We start from the raw sequence: 24,627 nt of genomic DNA, 5'->3' as shown, positions 1-24,627 counted from the left end.
ATCCATTTCAAAGAGCCGTGGATCTAAGTTTTAGCATGATCTTTATGACAAACACACTTCCCTATTAGAGGACAGAAAAGGAAAAAAGAGGAAAAATAAAAAGTTCTCGGAGTCAAAACCATCACCAGACGCCACTGCAGCGGTATTTTTTAGCCCGTGCGTAGGGGCTGCACCCGTGGCTAAACCACTTATTAAAACGCAGCGAAGCCAAGTGCCATAAAGACAGAAGGCGAGCAGCTTGTTATTATTCTTTCTGAGAGGTGAACAGGCTGAGATCAATGGCTGCAGTGGTTTCCCCTCACCACAACTATGGCACAGTAAAGCACAAAGGGCCACGTGGCTCCAAACCATACAGTCACAGATATTAACTATTCCAGGGGCCTTTGAAAACAGCTGCCAAGAATAATTTCCCACATGCAACATTTCCCACCAAAGCCACAGAGTCAAACTGGCATATTCTGTGCCCCACCAAACCCTAAATGGGCCCTGACTATTATGACAGAGTATCAATGGAAAATCAGGTCCAATTTATGAATAAGGAGTCCATTTGAAGCTTGTGAAATGTATTGTAGATTAGTCATTTAGTTTTGTACAACTAATGGGGCATAACCTATATAGCAAGTGAAATGTGGCTAAAATATACCAGTGAATGAGAAAGGAAAAGCTGCTATGGGGATAAGACTATTTTTTTTGCTAAAGTGGGTGGAGTTTAAATCTGTCAAAGCCTCCTATGAGGTGTTGCTTATCTGTTTTATAGCACATGGAGGTATCCTGTTAACGATGAAGAGGCTGAATCCTCTCCAGCCTCCTCATTAGCCAGATCTCTCTCATATTTGTCAAGTGGGGCAGATGATGTTGAATCTTGGTTGCTCTCAGGCAGGCAGTGAGGAGGACCGATCCTGCTGTTTCCACTTCAGACAGCTAAATGACGAATTTTAAGGCTGGACAAATACAGCTGCATGTCATATGGCATTTAGGCCAGTAGAGAAAAAAAAATGGAGGTTCATTTCCTGAGCATAGTTAGTGAAATTGTTTGTTTTTATTTCTAAATGTTTGACTATAAATGAGTAATCCTTCACGTGTGCTGTGGGAAGCTTTCAGTCGGTAATGACACATGCAATCAAACCTTAGCGGTCAAAAGTTAGAGATATTGAATACTTGCACAAAAAGCTGTGATATATGCACACAATGTAGACAAGCTTGCCCTCTGCTGGTGTATGAATGTGAGTGGTGAAAGTCACAAATATTAAACATAAGTGGGACAAAAATACATTCTATTCATACATTGTCACTGTGAACATTAAAGAAAAGCGTGTCTCTGTCTAGTAAAACACCAGGATGAACATGAAGCGTCAAATCTTTGAGGAACGCAGGGAACGTCAGGAAGAAACAGGGATCTGTTCATCTTGAGAATACTTGGTGAATGATGTGATTACACCAATTTTCTCAGCCATTCAATACAGCATCAGCTCTGAGCCATGAGAGCTCACTGCATCTGGCCTCCTTATGATCAAGTGAAGCAATTCAATGCAATTCTTGTTATGTTTTTGTTGAGGCCAAATGAGACTCACATCCATCACGCAAATTATGTGCAAAATTACTCTATGCCCCGGGATAAATAGAACACACAGGAAACAAATACGCACTTAACAACTGGGCTGTCATCCTCCCCCACAGCTGTGCTCTCAGAATGTGAACTGTTATGAGAATGCGACTCTATATTGAGGCAGCTATTCTACACTACTGCTGGGAATCACAAAATAACTCACATTTATGTCACAACATTTTGCCAACACTAACGGCAGTGCCACAACAAAAGTAATTCAGAAACGGCCATCATCAAGGAAGCGTCACAAAATTGTCCATTTACATGAAAAGATAACAAAAATGGCAATTGCAACTGTAGCAACACGGCTGTGGACCAAAACAAAATGATTATTAGTTTCAGCCGATTACACGCTAATGAAAACATAATGTGAATATCAAGTTACATATTTGCTAATAGGTTGAAATGCCACACACTGTTCTTTAAGCCCCAGTATTAAAATGTATGAGAACTAAAGCTACATCCTTGTATAAAGTGTCAATGAGAGAAAGAACACAAATTTCAAATGCTGATGTATAAAAAGTATATCACATGAGACATACTTCATTTTTTACATATAATTTAGCTGACGCTTTTATCCAAAGGGACATTCTTTCTTTACACCCGTAGACACAGCAATGGGGAGCAATTTGGGGTTAAGTGTCTTGCTCAAGGACACATCAACATGGACTAGCACAGCCGGGGATCGAACCATCGATCCTCTGATTGAAAAGGCGGGCACTGAGCTAGTCGCCCCCACTTCAATATTATTTGCAGCCCCTGCAGCCATCAGGATACAACACCATGAGCCCAACCAGTTCAGCAGCCAGGAGCTCCTCCATCTGTTCACTGCTCAGATATTTGACTTTGAGATATACCCTCAATAGACCCTTGCATTATTTTGCTTAGCGCTTAGTTTGTGAGCTTGTATGACTCAATACTAATGAGTCACATCTGTAAACATCATGAGCTGACCTGTACTCATTCCTTGGAAGCACAGTGTCATACAAAAACACACAACATTTACTTGGTTTGCTCGTAGTGACCTTGCCATAACGGATCACAAGTGGACACACGTTAACATAAATCTTTATATTTCATATTATACATATTTACAAAACCACATCCAAATCTGTATTTACATTTTATCTTATATAAGGCGCAGAGTGCAAAAGCACAACTTTGCATCAAGGAAAGTGTATATGACGCAAAATCTTTCCACAACAAGAAGCAGTTAGACTTCCATTTGCTGGAAAGTAGATAAGAATAAGGGAACCTTTTCTCTAACGTTGTCATTTCTTTGTTGCATTAAGGAAGTGCAAATAACTTTTAGATGTAAACCGACCTGTACACCTTGACACGCTAAAACTAAAAAAGGTAGGAGAGTGGTTTGTCCAGTACAATTTGTCAGGTCCTGATCTGTGAAAACAACTCCCTAGATAAACGTGTTTGGCCAAGTTAGATGAGTGACGACAGCGCATACTCAGTCAAACATTAGCTGGGTAAATAATATAAAAGAACAAGTGTTATCAATTGCATAGAAGCTGCAATTCAGTTGAGTTGTAACTCAAAGCAGGCGCTACCATCTCCGTCCCACCCAGAGCATCCTGCCCTTTAATCTTCAGGTTGACAAACTTGATCTTCCAGCTGTTGTTCTCCAGTGGGGAGCGGATGAGGCCAAATATTTGTTCAAAAATGCCCAGACAGGCTTTGTCTCTATGTATGGTCCCAGCTACAGCCACCAGTACCAGGCCATGGGGGGAGGCCAGCGCCCTGATGCCTTGAGGCTGCAGATTTGGACTGAGGAGGAGGTGCTCTTCCTTGGTCAAGGCTAGCAGACGGAGGCTAACCATTTCAGCCCCCAGGAAATCGTCCATCTGTTCGCTGCCAGCTCTGAGAAAGAGAGACACGGCTCTGTTACGGTTTAGCTTTGGGTCATTTTCAAGTTAATCCGAACTATTTTAAAACAAAAGGTGAAGTTCAAGCCAACATGCGTATAACTGTTATGCTCTTATCCCATCTTTTGACTTATTCTTTATGTTTTTTCCTTTGCAGAACAATTTACAATTGGTGCAGCCATGTCCTGCTTCAGATACATCACTGATGCAAACACAGGGAAGCCAACAACCACACATCACGAGCAGCTTAATCGCCATTCCTTTACTGTTAATGGCATTCTTACCTGGAGAGGAGGTGCAGCTTCACATCTGGCCAGAAGTGTTGCGGTCCCCAGTCCTGACACGGCTGGCCCAGCGAGGGGTTGTGACTGTTTAAGAGTTGGAAGAACCACTGGCAGAACTGCTGGCCAAGCACCAGCGGGTCAAAGGCCACCTCTGCTTTCACCTCCGTGGTCGGTCTCGTCTCATCCGTCTGGGAAAGAAATGAGACGTTATTGGTATACTGAAATACATTCCCAAATTACGTCTTGATTACTTTGTGTTCCATTATTACATTACATGTCATTTAGCTGACGCTTTTATCCAAAGCGACTTACAATAAGTGCATTCAACCGTAAGTACGAAGTAGGAACAACAAGAATCAAGACAGAACAATTTCTCAAATAAAGTCAAACTACAAAGTACCATCAATAAGAGCCATCCAAGTGCTGCCAAACTGCTGCTGTCATTGTCTTTATTCAAGGTGTAGTCGAAAAAGATGTGTTTTTAGTTTGCGGCGGAAGATGTAGACACTTTCTGCTGTCCTAATGTCAATGGGGAGCTCATTCCACCAATAACACATGCTTGCTGTTAGCAGCTGATTGACAGCTGAACAAAGTACCACGCCTTACCTAAAGGATACCTCCAAATATGCAACCATGTCAACACATAACGGATGGCTGAGCTGACCTGCTGTCCATACCTTCCCAGACGACCAAAGCTCTAGTGTCCTTTTCACCAGCTGGTGTTTCTCGCTGTTGGGGGGCATCACCACACCCTCTTTGGCCAGGTACTTGAATATGAGGTCACGAACAACCTTCTTCCTTTTCAGGAGTTCCTCCGCATTGTTCGTAAAAGCGATGATGGTTTCTATGGCCTCTATATAAATAGATGAAGATACTATATTATTTAGACAGAGGATATATTATGAGAAATGTATTAATGCAGTGTAATAAACAAACGTTGATGTTGGAGTATGCTATCTAACGTGTTTCTTGCTAACTTGTACAGATCGAAAGTATACAATACCTGTATACGTTTCCACAACTATCATCTTATTCGTAACTGTGTCACAAAGCGATAGTACGTGGTCTTCCGACATTAACTTCAGGATCTTTGCAAATCCAGCGCGCTCTGTTTCTGACAGCCCTGACATTTTCGACATCGCATATCAAAACTTCCTCCATTCACGTCCTACTAACAATGTGTCCGTGTAGAAACATGTAATCGAAGCAAAAGGTTCTGCTATATCCGGCAAGATATGATGCTGCATTTATGGCTGTAGGAATGGCTGCTTTTACTGAACTAAATACACACAAATAACCCCCTTTTACTTATAACTTACATTGCATGTGTAATTATTATTATTATTAAAAATAATAATAATAATAATAATAGTAGTACTGGTAATAATAATAATGATGGATAGATTATACATCATGGACGTTATGATATATGCGTTGGTGCATTTACGAGGAGCACATGAAGGCATCACGAAACAAGATCGCTAGCTTAACTGAAGCAGCTAACATAGACTAGCATCGTTCTCGTTCCACATCCATGGCTAGCTTGCGCAATGAGGATGTTCCGCCAGTGCAGCTGGGTAATACACCTGCAAGATAAGCGACCTTTTAGCCGGCGTCACACTTGACTTATTCATTAACAAAGTTTTAATTAACAGGACTAAGCGGAGCAGCTGTGCGATTTGAAATTGTAACATTACTGCCAAATTAAGCAACGGGGAGTCGCTTGCTGAGAGGTAACAGTCATGTTTTTATCTGCTATTAATGTGTCCGCAGTAGCTCGTTAAGTCCAGTAGTCGTTAAGTAGTGCTTCTCATATGCCTCTGAACAAGCTGTGTAAGTAACGAATTTGATTCTTGGCGTGTGTCTACTGCTGTTCAGTTGTTGCAACAATTATAAACAGTATGCCCTCGTCGAACTCTATAAACTTTGGGAATTTAATACAACGTCAGCCTATTTTGTTGGTAATGATTGACGTCACGCCCCAGACAATTGAACTAACAACTTTCTTTTGAAACACAACGGGTCATTTGACTTTCCAGGAGAATGCTATTGCAACAGAAAAACAGTATCGTAGTCACAAATATGCTTGGATTGTAATTTTCCCTATATAACGAGCTACGACAAAGTGTGTTGACAAACCAGGGCAACCTTGAACCTTGAACTATTTCCACATGATAAGTGCATGATAAGTCTAGATTACTACTGACTGACTGTTGGCCTTAAACTGTGTCACAATGAATAAGAAACTGTCATTGGCTAACTTCAGAAAAAAAATCCGTTGCAACAATTTCACATAGTTGAAATCCACACCACATTGGCCTGCTTTCAACACAAGGAGATGTGAAATGAGCTGAGAGGAATTTGCACCAGTCATTTTCCAATATAGTTCCTCAAGTCTTTGATATTGCTAGTTTAATCTTGCACATGTGCACGTACACTTGCATGTATGCATACACGAATGAATATACAACACATACAGTGTACAGGATCTAGACTACACGCATGGACACAAAGACCTGCGCTTAACATTTCTCTCTCTAAGATCAACATAACAAGATTCAGAAGTCGAAAAAACTCAGCCAATTTTTTTCCGAACAGCAAAAGCATACAACTTTTTCCCTCTTGTCTTCCCTTTATTGCTGCAGATGGAGGAGTTTAAGAGCAGTACTCTGGGCCGGGTAACCGTCTACTCTATTCAGGGCTGCCCACACTGTCTGCAGGCTAAAGCCACCCTTGGGCGTTTGGGGGTACCGGTATGTGACGTGGATGTGGGAAGGCATCCGGAGCTAAGAGCCAGGGTAAAGGCGCTGACAGGACGCACCTCAGTCCCTCAGATCTTCTTCAACAATATTCATGTTGGGGGCAATGATGACCTCCAGAAAATGGTGAGAAGGAGTGGAAAACACCTACCTTTCCTCTTTTTGAAAACTAGCAAACTTGGTGTAATGTTTTTGTCTATGACAATTGGCATCAAGTTTAAATATGTGATTGATCGGCTTCACTCCCTCAGGCTCCTGAGGAGCTTCAAAGGTTGGTGACTCTGGTCAAGAAAGAGCCTCTTCCAGCAGACGCTCCACCACTACCAGAGGAGAGTCAAGCGGAGGATGTGGCTGGGGACACTGATGGAGGTGAGAGCTTTATTAATCTGACACAAAGAAGAGTTTTTTTTTTCTTTCTCCACATCAGCTTTCAAATATGGAAACAGAGAATTCTATAATCGATAAGGAAATTTGGTGCAGAAAAAAAAAATTCAGTCTTTAATGCCTCAGCCTTTATTAATGCACTCATTCATGGTGTTTTTAAAAACAAATATTTGCAGGGTTTTCTGGGTGGATTTTCTCATTTTAATAATTTTTAGCAATTTGTTTGAAACAAGAAAAGTATCAGATAAATGGGTTGTCAACTGGTGAGATTAACCATACTGCAGGGGAACATGTGAGGCATTGGCTTTGATAAACTATATATATAGTTTAAAACTAGTGCTGATTTCGGCACGGTTATGTTTGGATAACAGCAATTATGCGATTATTACGCTTTTAGCACACACTAAATATTTTGCCATGTTGAACAGAATTTGTAGTTAAAATGGAAACTAAATTAAGTTTATTTTCTGGAAATCTGTGCTCATGAATTAAACAATGTGTTACTTCAAACTAGCCATGCTGAATACGAGCTGTCTTAATTCAGGTGCTTCCTTTTTCGTTAATCTAATGTGTTTTTGCACACATGCTGGACTGCACATATTCTTTCATACATGTGGGTATGAACATTTGTATTTTTGTGTGTTTGTATATGTGTGGCTTGGCATATTCCTGCCCTCACAGAGTTTATGTGTGAGAAAGATGAGTTGGCAGACCTGGTAGAGGACCTCAAACATGGCAATGTGATTGGCACTCATAGGAGGGGACTGACATTGTTCAAAAAGAGCTTCTCATGTGACCAACTGGTTGACTGGCTGCAGAGAGAGAAGGGCATGGGTAAGTAAGGCTGTAGACCTGCAGTAAAACAGGCTTTCAGTGTTGTGTCAATTTTTTTGTGTGGAAGTTATTAGATCTGGAAACTCTCTGAACTGTCTCAAAGTGCCCTGATTCTTACAAAGTACAGTTCAAATCCAGATCTGTCAACTCTTGACCGTGGCCATGTGTGTGCTAGCCAGGGCCGAGGCCTGTAGTACTGGCCAAGCATTGTTGCAGAAGAAGTACATGGTCTGTGTCCGTGGCTGTGGGCAGCAGGATGGCAGTTTTGGAGAAGGGAAAGACACACTGTACAGGCTGCTGGAGGATGACCCTCACTCAGCCCTCAACGCAGGACAGACGGCAGCCTGCAGTCCCATCCAGGGTAGGTCGGGACTGGATCAGGCTTTGGGACATGCTCACATTACATTCCTGGTCCATGCTGGTGTCCCCCAGTGCTCTCTAACCTTTTGTCCTTTCTATGCTGCTGGCTTGGTATATGAGGACCCTTTTGGGTTTGCTTTGGTCTGTGTATCATGTAAGTGAGCTTAGTGGTGGGAAGAACTGAAGTAGGGCTTTGTGATATGGCTTCTGATTCAAATTTATATCATTTCATCAGCACCCTAAACCTCCTGTGTGGTGCAATTGAGCATAAAAGGCCATGCTTCACTGTGAATGCATCTCTATTTAAAACAAGATTTTTCTGTGCTTTATCATAAATGTTTTGGTGAATTCAGTTCTTTGATTCTCTGATTTAAATCAGAAACTTGAAAATTCCTGAATTTATTCTCATAGGAACTAAGGAACAAATAGCCTCAATATGAATGTATCACAAAAGCCATATTTCAGAACTATGTTTTCTTTTCTTTTAGGTTTGGTGTCACCTTTTGACAGATTCATTAATTTCTTAAATGTTTCTTGTTCTGTGGTGGTGGCAGCTCTGTATTGTATTCCTACCTGAATGTTGCACACCTCTGGAGGTGAACTAACAAGCTGAACTGTGTTGTACAACACAGACGGAAGTATAATCTCTGCTTTTCTACGTGTTAATGTTGTTATGCTTGGCTGTTCTGTTTCTCTTGGATTAATCAGCAATGCGCTCTTTCTTCACTTGTTGTACATCAAGTTAGACTGATCTTCATGCAGTTAGTGTTTTTTTTCCATTGGTTTATTTCACAGCTACTTTAAACATGCACTTATGTTATAGATGTTGTGACCCGGCTCATTGTTAAAATTTTAAAATCTAACTATGACCTTCGTTGCATTTGTCTTTTTTTAAATCAACCCAATATTTGCCAACATTCTGGGGCTAAGCTAACACAGTTACTCCTATCATTCAGATATTGGCTCAGTGAAACTTCCTAGAAGAAGCTCTTGTTGAACTTTAACCATCTCTCTCTCTCTCTCTCTCTCTCTCTCTCTTTCTCTCTTTCTCTCTTTCTCTCTCTCTCTCTCTCTCTCTCTCTCTCTCTCTCTCTCTCTCTCTCTCTCTCTCTCTCTCTCTCTCTCTCTCTCTCTCTCAGCTGCTGAACTCTCTTTGCTTGTTCGGGAGTTGATCCTAAAATTGTTCTCCGAGCATCTTTCTGCTGATGGCAAGGTAACGAACATCCTCATTAAGTCATGGCTTCTGGTGCAGCGTGCGCTCAATATGTATGTTCGCTTGGTATTGTTTTTTTACGACATGATCATCTCTACATTGGTAGTACTAAACTAAATAACAATATGGGTCTGCATTGTACTTGTCCTCGCAGTCTGTGGACTACAAGGCCATGTCTGTGAACCCCGCCTTTGAGCGCTACTGTGAGCTAGCCATTCAGCTACAGAGGGTGGAGCTGCTGTCACTGAGTCGCGAGGAGAAACTGGCCTTCTTCATCAACATCTACAACGCCTTGGTCATCCACGGGTACCTCCGCCTGGGAGCCCCCACCAACATGTGGCAAAGATACAGAGTAAGTTGCACTAACCACCTGTCCTGACCCTGTTCCACATCCATTATCTGACATCCAGATTGAAATATGAGCATAAAGCATCTTTATAGAGTTGCATGAATATTTGTTGTTTAACTTTGTGTTGTATCACATGTACTTAAGCAGGATGACATTGCATTGAAACTATTTTTTTTACGGTCCGGTTTCTAGTTCTTCAACTATGTGAGCTACCTGATTGGAGGAGAAGTGTTCACATTACAGGACATTGAGAATGGAGTTCTGAGGGGGAACAGAAAAGGTGTCGCACAGCTTCTAAGGCCCTTCTCCAAAACAGACCCACGACTACAAGTATTCACACATGCTGTTAAATCCCAGCTGAACATTTCACTGCTGATTGACCAGTGACACTTTTATTCTGATGTTGAATTTCAATTCCCTTGTTGTGCTCTAGGTGGCCCTTCCAGACGCTGAGCCCCTCATTCACTTTGCTTTGAATTGTGGCGCAAAGGGCTGCCCACCAATTAAAACGTACACGCCGGAGGTAAGCACATTTATATATTGGGTACAATCAACAACATATCTGGTAAATATTATAAGATCGAATGGTTCAAAATCCCTTCTGATCCACTCAACCCTATCAGGACATCGACAGCCAGCTCCGCACAGCAGCTGAGGCCTTCTTGGAGAACGACGACGCCTGTTTGGTGGATTCTGGGAAAAAAGAAGTGCGACTCAGTCAGATATTCAAGTGGTACAAAGCTGACTTTGGAGGAACCGATGAAAAGGTAGTTTTGACTCCCAATCGCCAACATTCTGGTCTTCTGTACAGACATAATAGCAGTGGTGAAAGAAGTATTCAGATCTTTTACCAAAATACTCTGTTACAAGTAAAAGTCCTACTTTCATTCATATAAAAAAATATAGCTGTGTGAACTCATTATGCAGACTGGTCCATTGAAAAAGTATTTATATTATATTAACTGATTACGATTAGCAGCAGTACTGTTTAAATCACTTTAATGTTGCAGCTGGTGAAGGTGGTGCAGATTGTATTACTTAATATACAGGTTTACCGATAATACTTTATCATAATGTAGTTCTTAATTTAGATTTTGTTCTATAAAGTATAAAGTATAAAGATGGTGGTATGAAAATACTAATATCTCCTTCTAATGACGTCAACCCAACCGTGAACCTCACCGTGTCTTCTCCTCCGCCGTTGCTCTCTCGTAGCTGCTGAACTGGGTGCTGGAGCACATGGGGGACTCTCCCAAGAAGACCAGCCTGCAGGGAGTCCTTTCTGCTGGGAAGACCAAAGTCAGCTTCCTCCCTTACGACTGGAGCAGCAACAGTTCCCACTGAGCACGCACCCACGCACACACGCACACACACACACACACACACACACACACACACACACAGCTCCATGCTACGTCTCTTTGCATCTGTCCGCTTTCTACTGCATCTACTTAAAAACCAGGTTGATGATGATGTGCTTGACAAATGCAATCCACTGGTCCGCAACCATGCAAATGGTTTTTATGCAAAAAGAAACTGTAAATCCAAGTGGTTAGTGGCATATTTGCACTGTACCATTGAATCATACTTCTCTTCCAGGCTTATTCGAGCTTTAAGGTCTTCCTGTTGGCACCTACACCCTATGTTTTGGAAGTTGTATACGAGTTGTACATTTAACTTTTACCGGTTTGAAGTAACAGCAGAGATCCTGCTGAAATGAAATTGCACGCTGCAGCTTTGTACTGCACCAGAAGAAACTAGAAAAAAAGAAGAAACGTTTTTTTTGTCATATCACAATGACTTAACATTACATGCAGACATAAAATTTGGTCTCTGCATTTAACCCATTCTTAGCAATTTAGGAGCAGTGGGGTGCTGAAAAGCACCCGGGAAGCAATTGGGGGATCAGTGTCTTGCTCAAGGACACTTGGCCATGCAAACTATGGGGAGACCACGGATCGAACCGGCTACTTTGCGGTTTCAGGACGACCACTCATCCCCTCGTTATACAGCAGCAGAACTAATGGGATGAGATATACATTAAGCGTGTTATTGAGTTTCATTATCAATATCTTGTGTAAAATTCTGAACATTTCCCAAATTATTTAACACAGAGGTAACGAATGGCGTTCTTTTTTAATAATTCTATCAACGATCGTCACCATGGCTTCCATGATCTCCAGTCCTAATCTTCAACCACTGTCAACAACTCAGGGATCCCGGATCACCGCGATCTTCCCGTTCCGATACAACATCCGTTGGGCTGATTTCTGTGGAGCATTTAAACGGAGCAGAAGGTACGAACACGCTGCCTTGACAAGCCATATCGAAACCCTTTGCACTTACAAACCTACTCATTCATGTCTAGCGGGGGATTCTCCACGGCGCTGGTCCACGCTGCACCAACAAGCAGGTTTAGATTTCTCGAGGGAAAGAAAGAAATAGCTGTTGCTGTTTTAGCGCTTAATGGAAATGGCACATTAGTGTATCATGCAAAGCCCATGACGGTAAATACTAGAATTTGAACACAACTTTGCTTGTGGCTGTTAAATGTGTGATTCATTTCCTCCTCTGAGCTTCTGAGCCAGGTATCAAGCTATTTTACCTTGAACAAACACAATGCTGTCTGGTGGTGCTACTGTCACCCATCCTCCAAATCGATAGCCACAGGTTGGACTGGAACTGTAATGTGGTGCAGTGGCTGAGAGGGGGACGTCTCCTCGAGGCCCCCATCTTTGTGTTTGTCATCCTTTTTTATAGGATCCTTTCCCTGAATTTAAAAAAAAAAAAAGTTTAATGATTCGAGTACATAGATCGATGCCGTGCTCAGACTTTAGCTCTTTTTGAATTTTAACTGGCATTTTGTTTGTTCCCTCCTTCGTGTGAATATGCACGGTTGTTCACCCCTCTTTTCGATCCAGGTCTTCCATTATTAAATTGGAAAAGAGCTACTGATGTTTTTTAAAAGATACAGGAAATATTTATATTGATCATCCCTGACACTTTGCATGTTTATCATGAAATGTTAATGCTGTTGAGACATATTTGTCAAATGTTCACTGGTCAGTGTCTACGGAAACTGAAAATAATTGTCTAACGTTTCTTTTTTTAAGTAGTCATAAGTTAAATGTAGCAGTTTGTGTGTTGATTAGTTTGCAGTTTTTTTTGGGGGTGTGTTGAGTTACACAGGCTTAAACTGTGCAGGACCTTTCATTTATTTTTCTGTAGAGATTCAACTAAATCAGTTTTCCATATTACCTGGCCTTAAAAGTTAGTTAAACTTCCTTTTTAACATAAATCTTCCAGTGTGATGGCCACAAATACACTTAATTTAGTTACTGTTCAGAAGGAGTGACTCAGAGGAATCCTTTTTTTTAAATTCTGCCTTTGTTTCCATAAGTCAACAATTTTCATATCTCAGGTCAAAAGAAAATGAGAGTATTAACAATGCAGAGTGGTGTGATGTCATCAATGCACTGTATGATGCATGTTGTGTATGAAGTTCAATACAGTCTGCACAGTCCTTACTCTTTTGAAAAGACACTGTTGCACATTACTATAACTGTTGGTTTCTTTGTCACCACAAGGTGACATAAGCATGTGTTTTAAACTGGAAGGCATTTGCTGCACAAGATACGAGAAATCTCTCTAATCTTGAATGGCGGCCTGTAGCAGGAGTCACTTCTCTCTGCTTCGTTTGGAGCTGCTAAGCTCAGCCATTAAGAAAGTCATCCTCCCAATTGGACAATGCGTGCAATAGATTTAAAAGATCTCCCTAACTGAAGACAGTGGAAGTTCAGTTTGCTTTACTTCACTTTTGACACTTTGAGATGAAGTGGACAGAAGAAAAGGGTTTTGTTTACCTATATTGATGATCCCTGTACTTTTTTCTAAATTACCTCATGTATCAGGAACATGTGATGCAAAAAGTTTTTTAAACAAGCAATTCTAATCTATTTTCCCTCTTTCCTTGGGGTTAATAATAAAGCAATATGTTTATGAATGTTAAATATGCAATGCTAAAATAAAATGTGTCTGCTTTCTCTTTTACTGTATTACTGCATGTAACAAGAAAATGTGCAACAAAAATATAAATATCATTGGCAATGACAGACTGTTATAATTGTTTATTCAAACAAATCCAATCACTTTCTTTAAGAAAAAATAGATAGGGAATCAATACCTTTACAAATTCAATATTAACATTTGTACATATAAATAAGCAGTGTTCAGTGTGCATTCCTGTAAAAACATTACATAAAAAAGTTATTAAACGGATCATCCAGCTCAAGTATACAGATAACCACTGTGAAAAAGAAAACTTATAGCAAACTGGCAACATAATGCTCATCTTTACCTCCAGTCAACACTGATTTAGTTATGGCACAATGCAATAGGGAATCATTTAAATACTGATAGTGTTGCGTATGAAGGCAGATTTATGTTTTCAGACAATTTAGTCGCAGCTTAAATGAGTAAGTGATTCCTGTTGTCAAAGACAAACCAAGGGAAACCAAACCAGCTGTCCACACATGCTGAAAACATCTCTCATGGTTTGAAAACCTCCTGCATTTATTTAGTGAGTATTTAATTGAAATACATTTTAACAAAGATGTGGCGAGAAGACTCCAACCACCACGTTGCTACTGTTTTTGTTTCAACTTTGTATACATCCTCTCAACATAACCAAAGCTCAGGGCTGTGCACAACTCATTAGGAAGACGACAATATTTGAACAAACATGCTAAACAGAGAGAGCAAAGCTCAGCTTTCCACCAATCAAAATGCCTTTTCACAGTATTTCAGTTTGCAAGGACTGTTTTTGATATACTGTATGTAAACAACATAATTGGACGGAACGTCCAAATCATAGGCTGGAGCCATTTAGCATAAATTTAGCATAAATATCAAAACGGTAAAATAAATTGTTGCCAATGAAAGAAATTTGGGGAAGCTTTTGTCCATAATCTTTAACAAGTCTGAGGATTCCAATAGATTTAAGAATGATTTCACTCGATGGAAAAAGAAAATGTATTAGTGTCAATAGGTTAAATTGAAAAAATCAAAATCAAAATAAATTTTTTCTGTTACATATACCCGGGTTAACTTAACCAACGTATACTTCAGCAAATGTTTTCCATTAAAAAAAAAGGTGCTCTTCTGTCGTGTAAAATATGAATAATGTGATGACAACTTATCTTAGGGCGGGACATAAGAGCATTTGTATACAACCGTCTCGGGAGGTCGACTAAGACCATAATTTGTTCGTTGGTTGCCAGACATTTTTGTGACTTTTAAAATTTGGTGACACATTTCTTTTTAACTTCTTTAAAACCAATGTTTAAAAAGGCAAATAAGTACTAATTCAGTATTCGTTTGTTTTACCTTCTCAACAAGTACGGGTCCATTTAACAAAGCGGGCACCGGAATAACTAATATCAGTGGTCAAAAGTAAATCACAAAAAAAGGTTCTATCAATTAAATGAGAGAGAGACGATACCCCTACAATTAACTATTTTGGCACATAGTTCTCCATTGTTAACAAACTGGAGTTCAGTACTGTATTGTCCTAGTGACGGTAGTGAGAATAAGTAAAGGGTTCCAGTGTTCCTTTATCTGGGATGCTGCCCTGAACCAGGTGGTAGAGTACAGCTCCTCTCACCACTAACCTAAGACAGGAAAGACAAAACAAATTGATTATCCAGTGGTAAAGTAGGTTGAAAAACATCCAGGAAACAATGGCTTGATACACTTTATAATCAGCGCATCGAGTATACTCACTTTCATCGTCTGAATCGAAGCCGAAGAGTGATGAGCAGGTGTTGAGGGCTTGGTGTTTCTGTAAATCTTCTAAGCTGCTGAAAGAGGAAAGACATTTGTCACAGCGATGCCTGACCTTCTGCCCAGAGGTTACGTCATCCACCGGCTGCTGCTTGTCTGAACCAAGCTCTTTGTTTTTCTTATTGTTCCAGTAAATAGTTTTCTTCGGCGCAGCCTCCTCATTGGACCTCCTCTTGCGCATTGAGAGCCGAGCTTCATCCAGGTATGTGGAGGGCGGCGGCCGGATGAAGGGAGCCTTGACAAACGTTGCATATGCGGGATCTTCAGGTTTGAAGGTTTTGTGCTCGGTTATGTGCGGCTCCCCTAGTGTCTTCTGGACTCCCTCGGACATAGTGGACAAATCCTCTAGTTCTCGGACATTCAAGGGGTCCCACTCGGTGGGCGTTCTTTTTTGACAGCTCATGCTTTGAGTTACCGGCGCAGCACCGGTATGGGAAGTGGAACTCTTTCCCACTAGCATATTGTGTCTCGCCTCTTCCTTATGTCCATTGATGCCGGCTTTGCAGTTGTCTGTTGGCTCATGACCGACTGTGTTCTCTGAACGATTATGAGGTTTAGACGGGTCTTGATTACTGTCTGGGACATTTATTCTGCAAGGCTGGTCTTCAGTTTTGATCATTTCTCCGAAACCCTCAAGATTAGAGGCCTCTGCGTGATCAAGGACCGGACTTTCTCTCCGCCCCTTTTTATTCTGAAGCCATAAGTCTTCAAGCTTCACCCGCTGCTTCCACGGTGCTTCTGGATTTTGCTCCTGTCTGCCGGGTCCCAACTCTAGTTCCTCTTTTTGAGGCGCTGGGATGTAGTGTCTCCATTCGTGGTCGTAGAGACCTTGAAAGCTCGAGAACAGCTTCTCACAGTCTGCGACTGAACATTGAGGTCTGAAGGGCTGGTGAGTGTTGACGTGGTCCCTTAAATCCTGTGGTGTCGAGAAGCGCTGGTTACACTCCAGATGGTAGCAGAAGTGCTGTAGAGAAGTATCGTGGAGCTTCATGTGGTCCTTATAATGCTGGAGAAACTGTAACTGCCTGTTGGAGGAAAGCACAGTCAGCCCAATAACAACCTTTCAAAAACGTAGCTTGCGATAAAGATTCTCAATAAAAAAAATACTACACATGGTTTTGTTAGTCTTTAAAATTCTAGCACTACTTTAATCAAAGCTGGAGAGGTGCTTTAATCCTAACAGGCGTCTCATCATCCTCCATGTTTACCATTGCCAGTCCCACATGCACTTGCTCGTAAGGAAAGCTATGGGTTATTCATTTATTCATCACACAAGTTGATTTCCACTACCTACAGTCAAATTTATAAGACATTTAAAAACAGTGAATGCTATTATGTACAAGCCATCCAGTTTCCCACCTCTCTACTTTAAATAATAGAGCAAATTAATGTGTGGCGAGCACGTTAAACTCTAGATAAGGACGCTTGTGATGCCTGACATACTGTACGTCTTACCTGAGGCATATAGTGCACTTGTGTTTGGTCCACACAAAAGTCTTCTCCAGCACCTTCTCTTCGCTGATATGGCATTTAATGGCATGCTTTGTTAGTGTGGCGCTAATCCTCAAGAATACTTTATCACAGGACTCTGAGGGGCACAAGTGGTATGTGTCCACACCGTAGCCATTTTCTACTGCTGGCCTCTCCTTCTCCTCCACGACAGATGGATCTCTTACAGTCACCGTGCCATCTTTAATGACCACCTGCTCGTCCTTGAATTCCACTTGCTTGAATATTTTTGCATCAGGGTTCTTGCACCTTTTGTGAAGCACAGATGTCTTTTTGATGAGTGTGCGGAGGTTCCTGATGATTCGATCTTCCCTCTTGAGACTCGACATTTTGGGTTTGCCTACGGGTTTCGGCTCAGGGGTTTCCTCAACGACAATGGAAGTCTGGGTTTCCATCGGAGGCTTGTCCATTTCCTTCGGAGGCTTCACATGATCTTCTATTCCATTAGCAGCTGGAATGTCCTCAGTGCATGACTCTTTATCAGGGGGTTTCTGCTTGGACATTTCATCAATATGGTCCAGAATATGCTTTTTGGCAAAGGGGAGCTGTTTGAAGCGTTTCCCACAGAGAATACACTTTAGTTTCTTTCTCTTAAGGTGTGACAGAGCATGCCTCATGACATTCAAGCCTTTATAGACTTTGTGGCAGAAGTTGCAGTGGTGAATCAAGTGGGAATATCGTTGCGTGCGGAGTACTCGGTCCTTCCATGTTGCTGTGGCTTTCACCTGGAGAAAAGACCACAAACCACTGAAATAAGTCTTCAACATAAAAGTTAGCAGAATATCAAATACTAAACCGAAAAGACACAAGAACCCTCCTACGTCTCTCCATTTCTACATGCAGAGTATTCCTCCTGGATTTACACACCCAGTCAACTACATTCAAAGCAAAATAAATCCAACAAGAAAAGGTAAAGATACATTGATCTGGAAAACCTGTGCCCAGTAATTATGACCCTAAATTAAAAAAATCCTGGGGGGTAATTACAAAAAAAACAACTGACCTCAGTGTTTGACATTTCTGTTTCCATTGTGGGTTGGAGCTCCTGTTTTGTGTTGCCATTCAGCTCCTCTTGTGCAAAGGATTCTGGATCTTGTAGTGTCTCCTCATCGGGGGTTTTGGACTTGAGTGAGTAGCTGTGTAGAAATTCTATTGGACAATCCGATAACTTCAAGAGTGGACCATCAAGCTCAGGATCAGCTTCAACAGAAGGAACAGCAGCCTGAGGTTTGTCAGGAAGGCCTTCACAAAACGGTGCTTGTGATTCCCTTTGAGTTTGTTCATTGAGATTGCTACTAGAGATCGAGTCAGGATGTTTCTCAAGTTCATTTTCCCTCTCGAGATTATCCATCTGCTCAAATTGATTCTCTTTCTGTTCACTCCTTTGTTCAAGTTCATTCTCCAGGTGAGGCATATCCAGCTCTCTGTCTTCCGTGTCAGTTATCTCCTCATAACCAGACTCTTCCTCAGTGAGAGAGACCTCATTATCAGGGAAAGAGAGTTCCATTTTTTGTGAAGGCTTCCGTCCCCGTTTTTTCCCTTTACTTTTGACCTTCTCCTGCACTTCGACCGTCTTCTCTGTAGCTGTCTGCACCTGCTCCAGCCTCGGAAGACCATGCAACCGTCTTTTCTTCCGATTCAATATTTGGCTCTTCACACACCGAGACAAGTATTCTCTCTTGCGGTTTATGGGGACTTTTACAGTAGCTGAATTTTCAATGTTAGTGTGAATACGTCTTAGTGAATACACAGGCTTATTGCCATAAGATGTGGATTTGATATTGTATTTGTACTCTGGATCATTACCACAGTCATCGTCAGACTTAGATTGATTTCTCCTTCGCGGGCCTTTCCTCCATTTTGTCCTCTTCAGAAGAGAATTATTTGGTGGGGCAACACACTTTTCTGTCTCTTCATCCACCGTGCACTCGCAGGAATTGAAAGCTTGAGCGCAAGAGTCATTTACACATGTATTTATTAACAGCTCTTCACTGAATTTCTTCTCCTCTTCCTCCTTTATCTCACTGAGAACAGCAGCCTTCATGACATTGTCACTCATCAACTCCAAGCAGTGCGTCCTGAGGGTCAAGAGGTTCCAAAACTCAGGGTCAAAACACAGGCGCTCCTTGAGCATCTGGGGAACAAAGTTATACAAATCTTAGGCATACACAATAATGCTAATACATCCAATATATCATTACATCGTATAAATATATTCCCCTCTCCACCACCTCAGACCTGCAGAATATGGAAGCGAACGTTGGTCCGGACAGGGTTGTTTTGGGGATGCTGCTCCTGGTCAGGATGCATGTAAAGCAGGCAGACCGTCCGGTAGGCTTCCAGGGTGCGTTCCTGGCAGAACACCAGCAGGGCACACGCTCGACAAATCTCCAGGTCGTGAGGTAGCAGGAAGGCGATGGTCTTGCAGACAAGGGACAGGGTTACACTGTCCGCCTGCATGTCACCCAGCTGCAAGGCCCTGGCACAAAGCTCCACACAGACCTGGACTCCTTCAACCCCCAGCTGTTCAAAAACAAAAAAGTGATTAAAACAAGGTAATATAGTAAATAGGAGAACCATATTAGGGTCAAGATAAAAAAAAACTTGCACCTCTGTGGTGACTAGTTTGATGAAGGGGAAGATGGCTCTGACGTTCGTAGCAGAAGAAGCCAACTGCAAGCACTCAGCCAGGAAACCATGTCTGGAGGGATGTGCCCTTAGATGCAACCTGCTCCAGATGAACACCAGGTCCCTGCAAGAGGCAGTAGAAAACAAGCCAGAGACGTCAGTTATATGTTTTGATTAACTTTTTGTACTCCAAAGTTAACAGAGAGGGTCCTAAAATAAATCCAACAGCTCCCCTTACTACACGATTTATCACACACATATTGTGCAAACACTGGGTGAATTACCAAGCCTGAAAGTAACATCAACTATGAACACTGAGGGGGAAAGTCCAATGTAGTATTATCATGACGTACATGTCTAAAGGTCATTCTTACCAGATGTAGTACATGTCTCCATTGTGTAGCTGCTGGGTGAGGAAAGCTTTACATAGCGACAACAGAAGCTCATCTTTTTCAACACTCTCTGTATTGCAGATGATCTCCACTGCATCACGGCCATCTATCTCTGCCATCTGTGGAAGAAGATATGAAGAGGCACATACATGCATGAACACAAATAGTAAATAAACCAAAATGCATTATAATTAACGAGGTATACCGAGAATACAATAATCATCTGTTCAACTGTTCATTATTACAGCTGACATTCAATTAAAATTATACAGCGGACACATTTCAGTTTTATGTAAATGTATAAATGCATCTTAATAATGAGTCATGTTTTAATGGTAACTAAAATATGATAATATGCAATATGATTATTACTGTGCCATCTTTAGGGGAAAATATTTTCAGAAAAAGCCCTATATTGCCGCACATACTTTGCCATCTTTTGACTCTTACCTCCTTGTGAAGGTGTTCATGCAGTGAGGCTTTGTAGAGACAGGTCAGGTAGGCCTGGTGGAAGTACAGATGCTTTCCAGCCTCGCGATTCTCCAGGCAGCTTTTAGACAGGGCCATTGCCTCTTGCATTCGTTCACAGGCTTGCAGATAGCGAATCCGCAGCTCAAAAAATACTGGCAACTCTGAGCTTAAGTAGTCCTCAACTGCATGGGAGGGAATTACATACATTAATATAGATATGATATACAGGTATTAGTTACGACTATTGTTGAGGTCATTACAATTATTTAACTGGCCCTTCAGTTTTGGTATTCTCTGATATGATGCTGAAGTGTTTGATGTATTGTAAAAACTTAAGCAACATTGAAAGAAACAGCATATAATCAGAAAATAGTTTTGCTGAAATATTTTGCAATTACAATACATCTTAGGAGAAAGTGGAAATTGCATTCAAAGCTACTGTATATTTGACTAAATACTGTTATTGACATGTATTTTAGCCATGACAGCCTACACCATAAAAAACAGTAGAAGCTAAACTCCCTTTGTGTGTGGATTGAAGGTCGAAGAGTGATAAGCAATAGACAGGAAGGCAAGTCTATGATACAACCTGTCATCTATCAGCACTGCTGCTCCACTAGGCTCTGTGTACTCACCTCTCCTTCCTGTACCTGTCTGTTAAACTGAATATGTTGGTTGTTGACACGACCTCAGAGGGTCTTATCAATAGCAAGTCTGGTGCACCCCACTCTTGTGACAATTGACAATGAAGTATGGCTATGTCCTACCATCTTTCAATGGCAAGTCCCCTTCTTTCAGGATTCCTTGGAGCACTAGATTCTCCCATGGGCCTCCTGCTTTGATAATCAGCTTCACATGCTGAAGGTAGATGTTCCTGTGCCTCAGGAGCTGAGTGTGGCACTCCTGCAAAGAGCAGCACAAAACTGGTTATTAATTTAATTTGTTTATTAAAGAACCACTAACTGTTTTGTGAGGTGACCAATCACAACTTTTAAGATATGTTAGTTTATAATTACATAGTAAATCAATCAAGGTTTTTGTCACCTGAAAGGAATCAAGAATGTCTTTTAAAGGCTCTTCCACAAATTCTTCCTTGCTGAAAAATAACATCAGTTCAAAAAAACTCCTGCAAGACAATGAGAGGAACATTAGTTTTCCAAAAAACATCTTATAGTAGGTGGGACAATATCTTAATCTGTAAAATCAGCTCATCAAAACTACTACTACTACTGGCGTGCTACTGTCTACTGTGCTACTGTCAAAGAACAAATAATGACCAATACTTAGTAGTTAATCCAAAAAAAGAGCTCAAACATCAGTATGCCTGTTCATTAAAATGACTAAATTCGAAATTCAGAGCATTGACATAGCAGCCAACAACTATTTTCTATGTCAAAAATAAAGTCGAGTGATGGCATCCTGAGAAGAGAATGAAGTCACCCTGCCTCTCTGTATGTGTTGTACCTTCTCTGTGCTTTGATTACATGTGTGCTTGTTAGTAAATGTGAGTCACTCTACTCACTTCGCCAGCGTGGAAGTGAAACGCTGACCCCAAGGTTCCCCCAAAGGTAAAAACTGTTCGCTTTGTGAGGATGGTTAGCTGCGAGCTGCCGGTTTAGCCATAATCATATCTATTCTCTGAATTTCGAATTTAGCATCTGAAACAGAAATATTAGTTTACATGTAGCAAACTACTCACAAGGCCATACTGCTGAGAACATAATGGATGTGCTGGCAGTCATCAGGGAAGGCAGCAGTGGCTTTGGTGAAACTGCACAGTGCAGTCCGCAACACCTTCAGCTGAGGGAGAGGAACCTGCCATTGCCCTGTGTACTCCTCAACCAACTGTGCAGGAAGAAGACAGAAATATAGAAATATGAAATACATTTCAATTGATTACCACAGTTACTTTTTTAACTCATCAGTTAAAGGTTTCATTTTAGTAAATTCAGCACTTTTTTTTTAAATGCACTTGAGAATAGCACATGTGAATGTTAGTGTTGTTACAGAGAGGAAGGGGTTTTCAGTGGAGGCAAATGTTGTGTCTACAATGTAAAGTTATGGCTATGAAAACCGAACACTAAAAAATTTAACCATCCATCCAAATGTTGGCCTGTTTTTAAGACTTAAGCACACAGAATAAGTAGCTGCCTTAATAATTATTAATGAATACAAGTTGAAAGTCAGTTTGGCACATTTGTAAAACTAGAATTGGTGACTCTACAGGAAAGGACAATAATTAAATAATGTGTTTTTACTGAGGCTGTACAGTTAGCCTATTCAAAAACAGTGTGTATTGTAACATTGTTAAAATAATTTCTGTGATACAACATGCATGACTCAAAGCACCACTTGCATAACACTGCCTGAACCAAAAACGTAAACAGCGCTAGGTTAAACTGCAGTGTATTATCTTTTAATGTGTTACAGTTCAGTTACCATGCTTTAACTCCTACATCTCGAGGAAAGGTGTCACACACATTGATAGTGGGGTAAGTTAAATAGAATACGGGGATCGATAACTAGCTTAAGTTATACCTTATAAACAAGGCTGATATCACACTGATGCAAGACTTTAACAGGGGCACGTACTGTGAGTTTTAAACAAACTGTCCAGCTGATAACGTTAGATGATTGCTGATACTCAAATTTGGCATTGGTGATTGCGTAAGCCAATTATATTGTTTTAGTATTTCACGTTCGCTGGCTCTCTGGCGGTGCGAGACCAGTGACGTTAGTTATATTATTTAGCTTTAAGTTGCCTGAGCTGGCTTTTAAGCTTAACTGAAAGGTTATAACCTAGTGTTATCCTTACATGTTAAAACAAAGTTGTAATAATAACCAGTAGTTCAGCTGAATACTGCGTGTTAGTAGACCTAAATTGACCTCGAGCAGTTAATAAGCTTAACTTTACTACATTAAGTTAACGTTAGCTACAAAGCTAACGAGCTAAGCTACACCAATCAGAAAGGCCTGTTTCGAGGAACTTAGGTGACCTACTACACCAAGTTACCTGGCCAGAAATACACTGTATATCTCTCGTCCTTATATTAACCACGCATGTTGTGTCTGCGACTGGGCTATGCCACAGTCTGAGCTTCACAATAACGCGACCTAGTCTGGGGACTGACGTTAGCTAGCAATGCTAGTAGCGTTAGCAGCAAACAGACGCTGAGCGTTGGGACCGTTTGACCGTAATAGAGACGAGCATTACCTCACAAAACTCAGAGCAGTATCCTTTGCTTTTCAGAGACGACGCGTTGCTGCAGTGTCTGTCGCACAACGTATCCAGGGCCAATTCAAGCCTGTCTGTTTCTAAATCACTTTCGCTGTCCGCCATACTGTCTACTGTATCCAGCGCATAGTCAGAGTTGCCAGGTTTGAAAGGTAGCGTCCTCTATCCCCCGCGAGGAACGACATCTTCTTCTTATTTTACGGTTTATTGGCGTTGTGCAAGGAAATACAACCAACCTGGCAACCCGATAATTACAGTAAAAAATACGATTTATTAAAGGAAGTAACAATACATAGGGACCAATCACGGCCAGCCATTGTCTATGTTTATTTAATAGTAAAACACTGATTACAGTCATAGGTTTTGACAAATGAGCCAATTGACAGATTTACATCAACATTTTAAGTGAAAATATAAAACTGGAAATTAAATTCTGACCGTTATGGCATTACAAACAGTGTTTCAGACTCGACCATTGTGCAAACATGAGTTAAATTGTATTCATTGGTTGACAAATGGTCAACATCTAAAACATCAGTCTGTGAAAGTACTCTTACACTGATCAGACCAGTGGTCTATTGTCATGTTGATTATTGTATTAAGGAAAGTATTTCCAGTCGAATTTAGGCATTTTGGACTATTACAAAATTGCTAAAAATGTTGACCAACTATTTAGAGGAGATGAAAGTTTAGTTTTGCATATTGTTGACTCTAATGAGCCATTTTGTGACAAATGTCTCTTAAATTTATGTAAATTAAAATATTACCAGTAACATAACATCAGAAAAGAACATTGCCCCAAAAAGCCTCCTCGCCAACAGTAAACGTAATGTTATTGTTGGTGAAGAGGCATTTGGGGCAATAACATTTTACCATTGGATGCAT

The 24,627-nt window shown here is 41.0% G+C and overlaps 3 protein-coding genes across 5 annotated transcripts; 1 reads left to right on the top strand and 2 right to left on the bottom strand.

Annotated features, from left to right (window-relative positions):
- Nucleotides 1-1,077: 1,077 nt before the first annotated feature.
- cunh3orf38 (chromosome unknown C3orf38 homolog) lies at nt 1,078-4,981 on the bottom strand. The gene is made up of 4 exons (XM_068572692.1): nt 4,771-4,981; nt 4,445-4,620; nt 3,768-3,955; nt 1,078-3,478 (listed from the first exon to the last, which is right to left on the bottom strand). Exons 1-4 carry the CDS (start codon nt 4,904-4,906, stop codon nt 3,115-3,117), a joined length of 864 nt encoding a protein of 287 aa, XP_068428793.1. The 5' UTR covers nt 4,907-4,981; the 3' UTR covers nt 1,078-3,114.
- Nucleotides 4,982-5,251: 270 nt separating this feature from the next.
- Nucleotides 5,252-13,711, top strand: zgc:152951 (uncharacterized protein LOC569013 homolog). 3 transcript variants are annotated; one of them, XM_068573220.1, is made up of 12 exons: nt 5,252-5,344; nt 5,423-5,500; nt 6,413-6,652; nt 6,778-6,895; nt 7,592-7,744; nt 7,920-8,105; nt 9,244-9,317; nt 9,472-9,669; nt 9,859-9,996; nt 10,100-10,189; nt 10,290-10,433; nt 10,882-13,711. In XM_068573220.1, exons 3-12 carry the CDS (start codon nt 6,413-6,415, stop codon nt 11,008-11,010), a joined length of 1,470 nt encoding a protein of 489 aa, XP_068429321.1. In that variant the 5' UTR covers nt 5,252-5,344; nt 5,423-5,500; the 3' UTR covers nt 11,011-13,711. The 3 variants fall into 3 exon arrangements, with proteins under 3 accessions (XP_068429321.1, XP_068429323.1, XP_068429322.1); XM_068573222.1 differs by lacking the exon at nt 7,920-8,105; XM_068573221.1 differs by lacking the exons at nt 5,252-5,344; nt 5,423-5,500 and adding an exon at nt 5,809-5,892.
- Nucleotides 13,712-13,852: 141 nt separating this feature from the next.
- Nucleotides 13,853-23,915, bottom strand: znf654 (zinc finger protein 654). Its single transcript, XM_068572967.1, has 12 exons — nt 23,722-23,915; nt 22,207-22,352; nt 21,552-21,633; nt 21,275-21,410; nt 20,487-20,689; nt 20,019-20,155; nt 19,627-19,768; nt 19,255-19,539; nt 18,020-19,150; nt 16,963-17,741; nt 15,448-16,532; nt 13,853-15,335 (listed from the first exon to the last, which is right to left on the bottom strand). Exons 1-12 carry the CDS (start codon nt 23,845-23,847, stop codon nt 15,331-15,333), a joined length of 4,257 nt encoding a protein of 1,418 aa, XP_068429068.1. The 5' UTR covers nt 23,848-23,915; the 3' UTR covers nt 13,853-15,330.
- Nucleotides 23,916-24,627: the final 712 nt, after the last annotated feature.

Source organism: Clinocottus analis, unplaced genomic scaffold, assembly GCF_023055335.1.
Source record: "Clinocottus analis isolate CAN_PGR_092001 unplaced genomic scaffold, fCliAna1.0.p SCAF_12, whole genome shotgun sequence".
Lineage (NCBI taxonomy): Eukaryota > Metazoa > Chordata > Actinopteri > Perciformes > Cottidae > Clinocottus > Clinocottus analis.
This window is presented reverse-complemented; position numbering and strand designations above follow the sequence as displayed.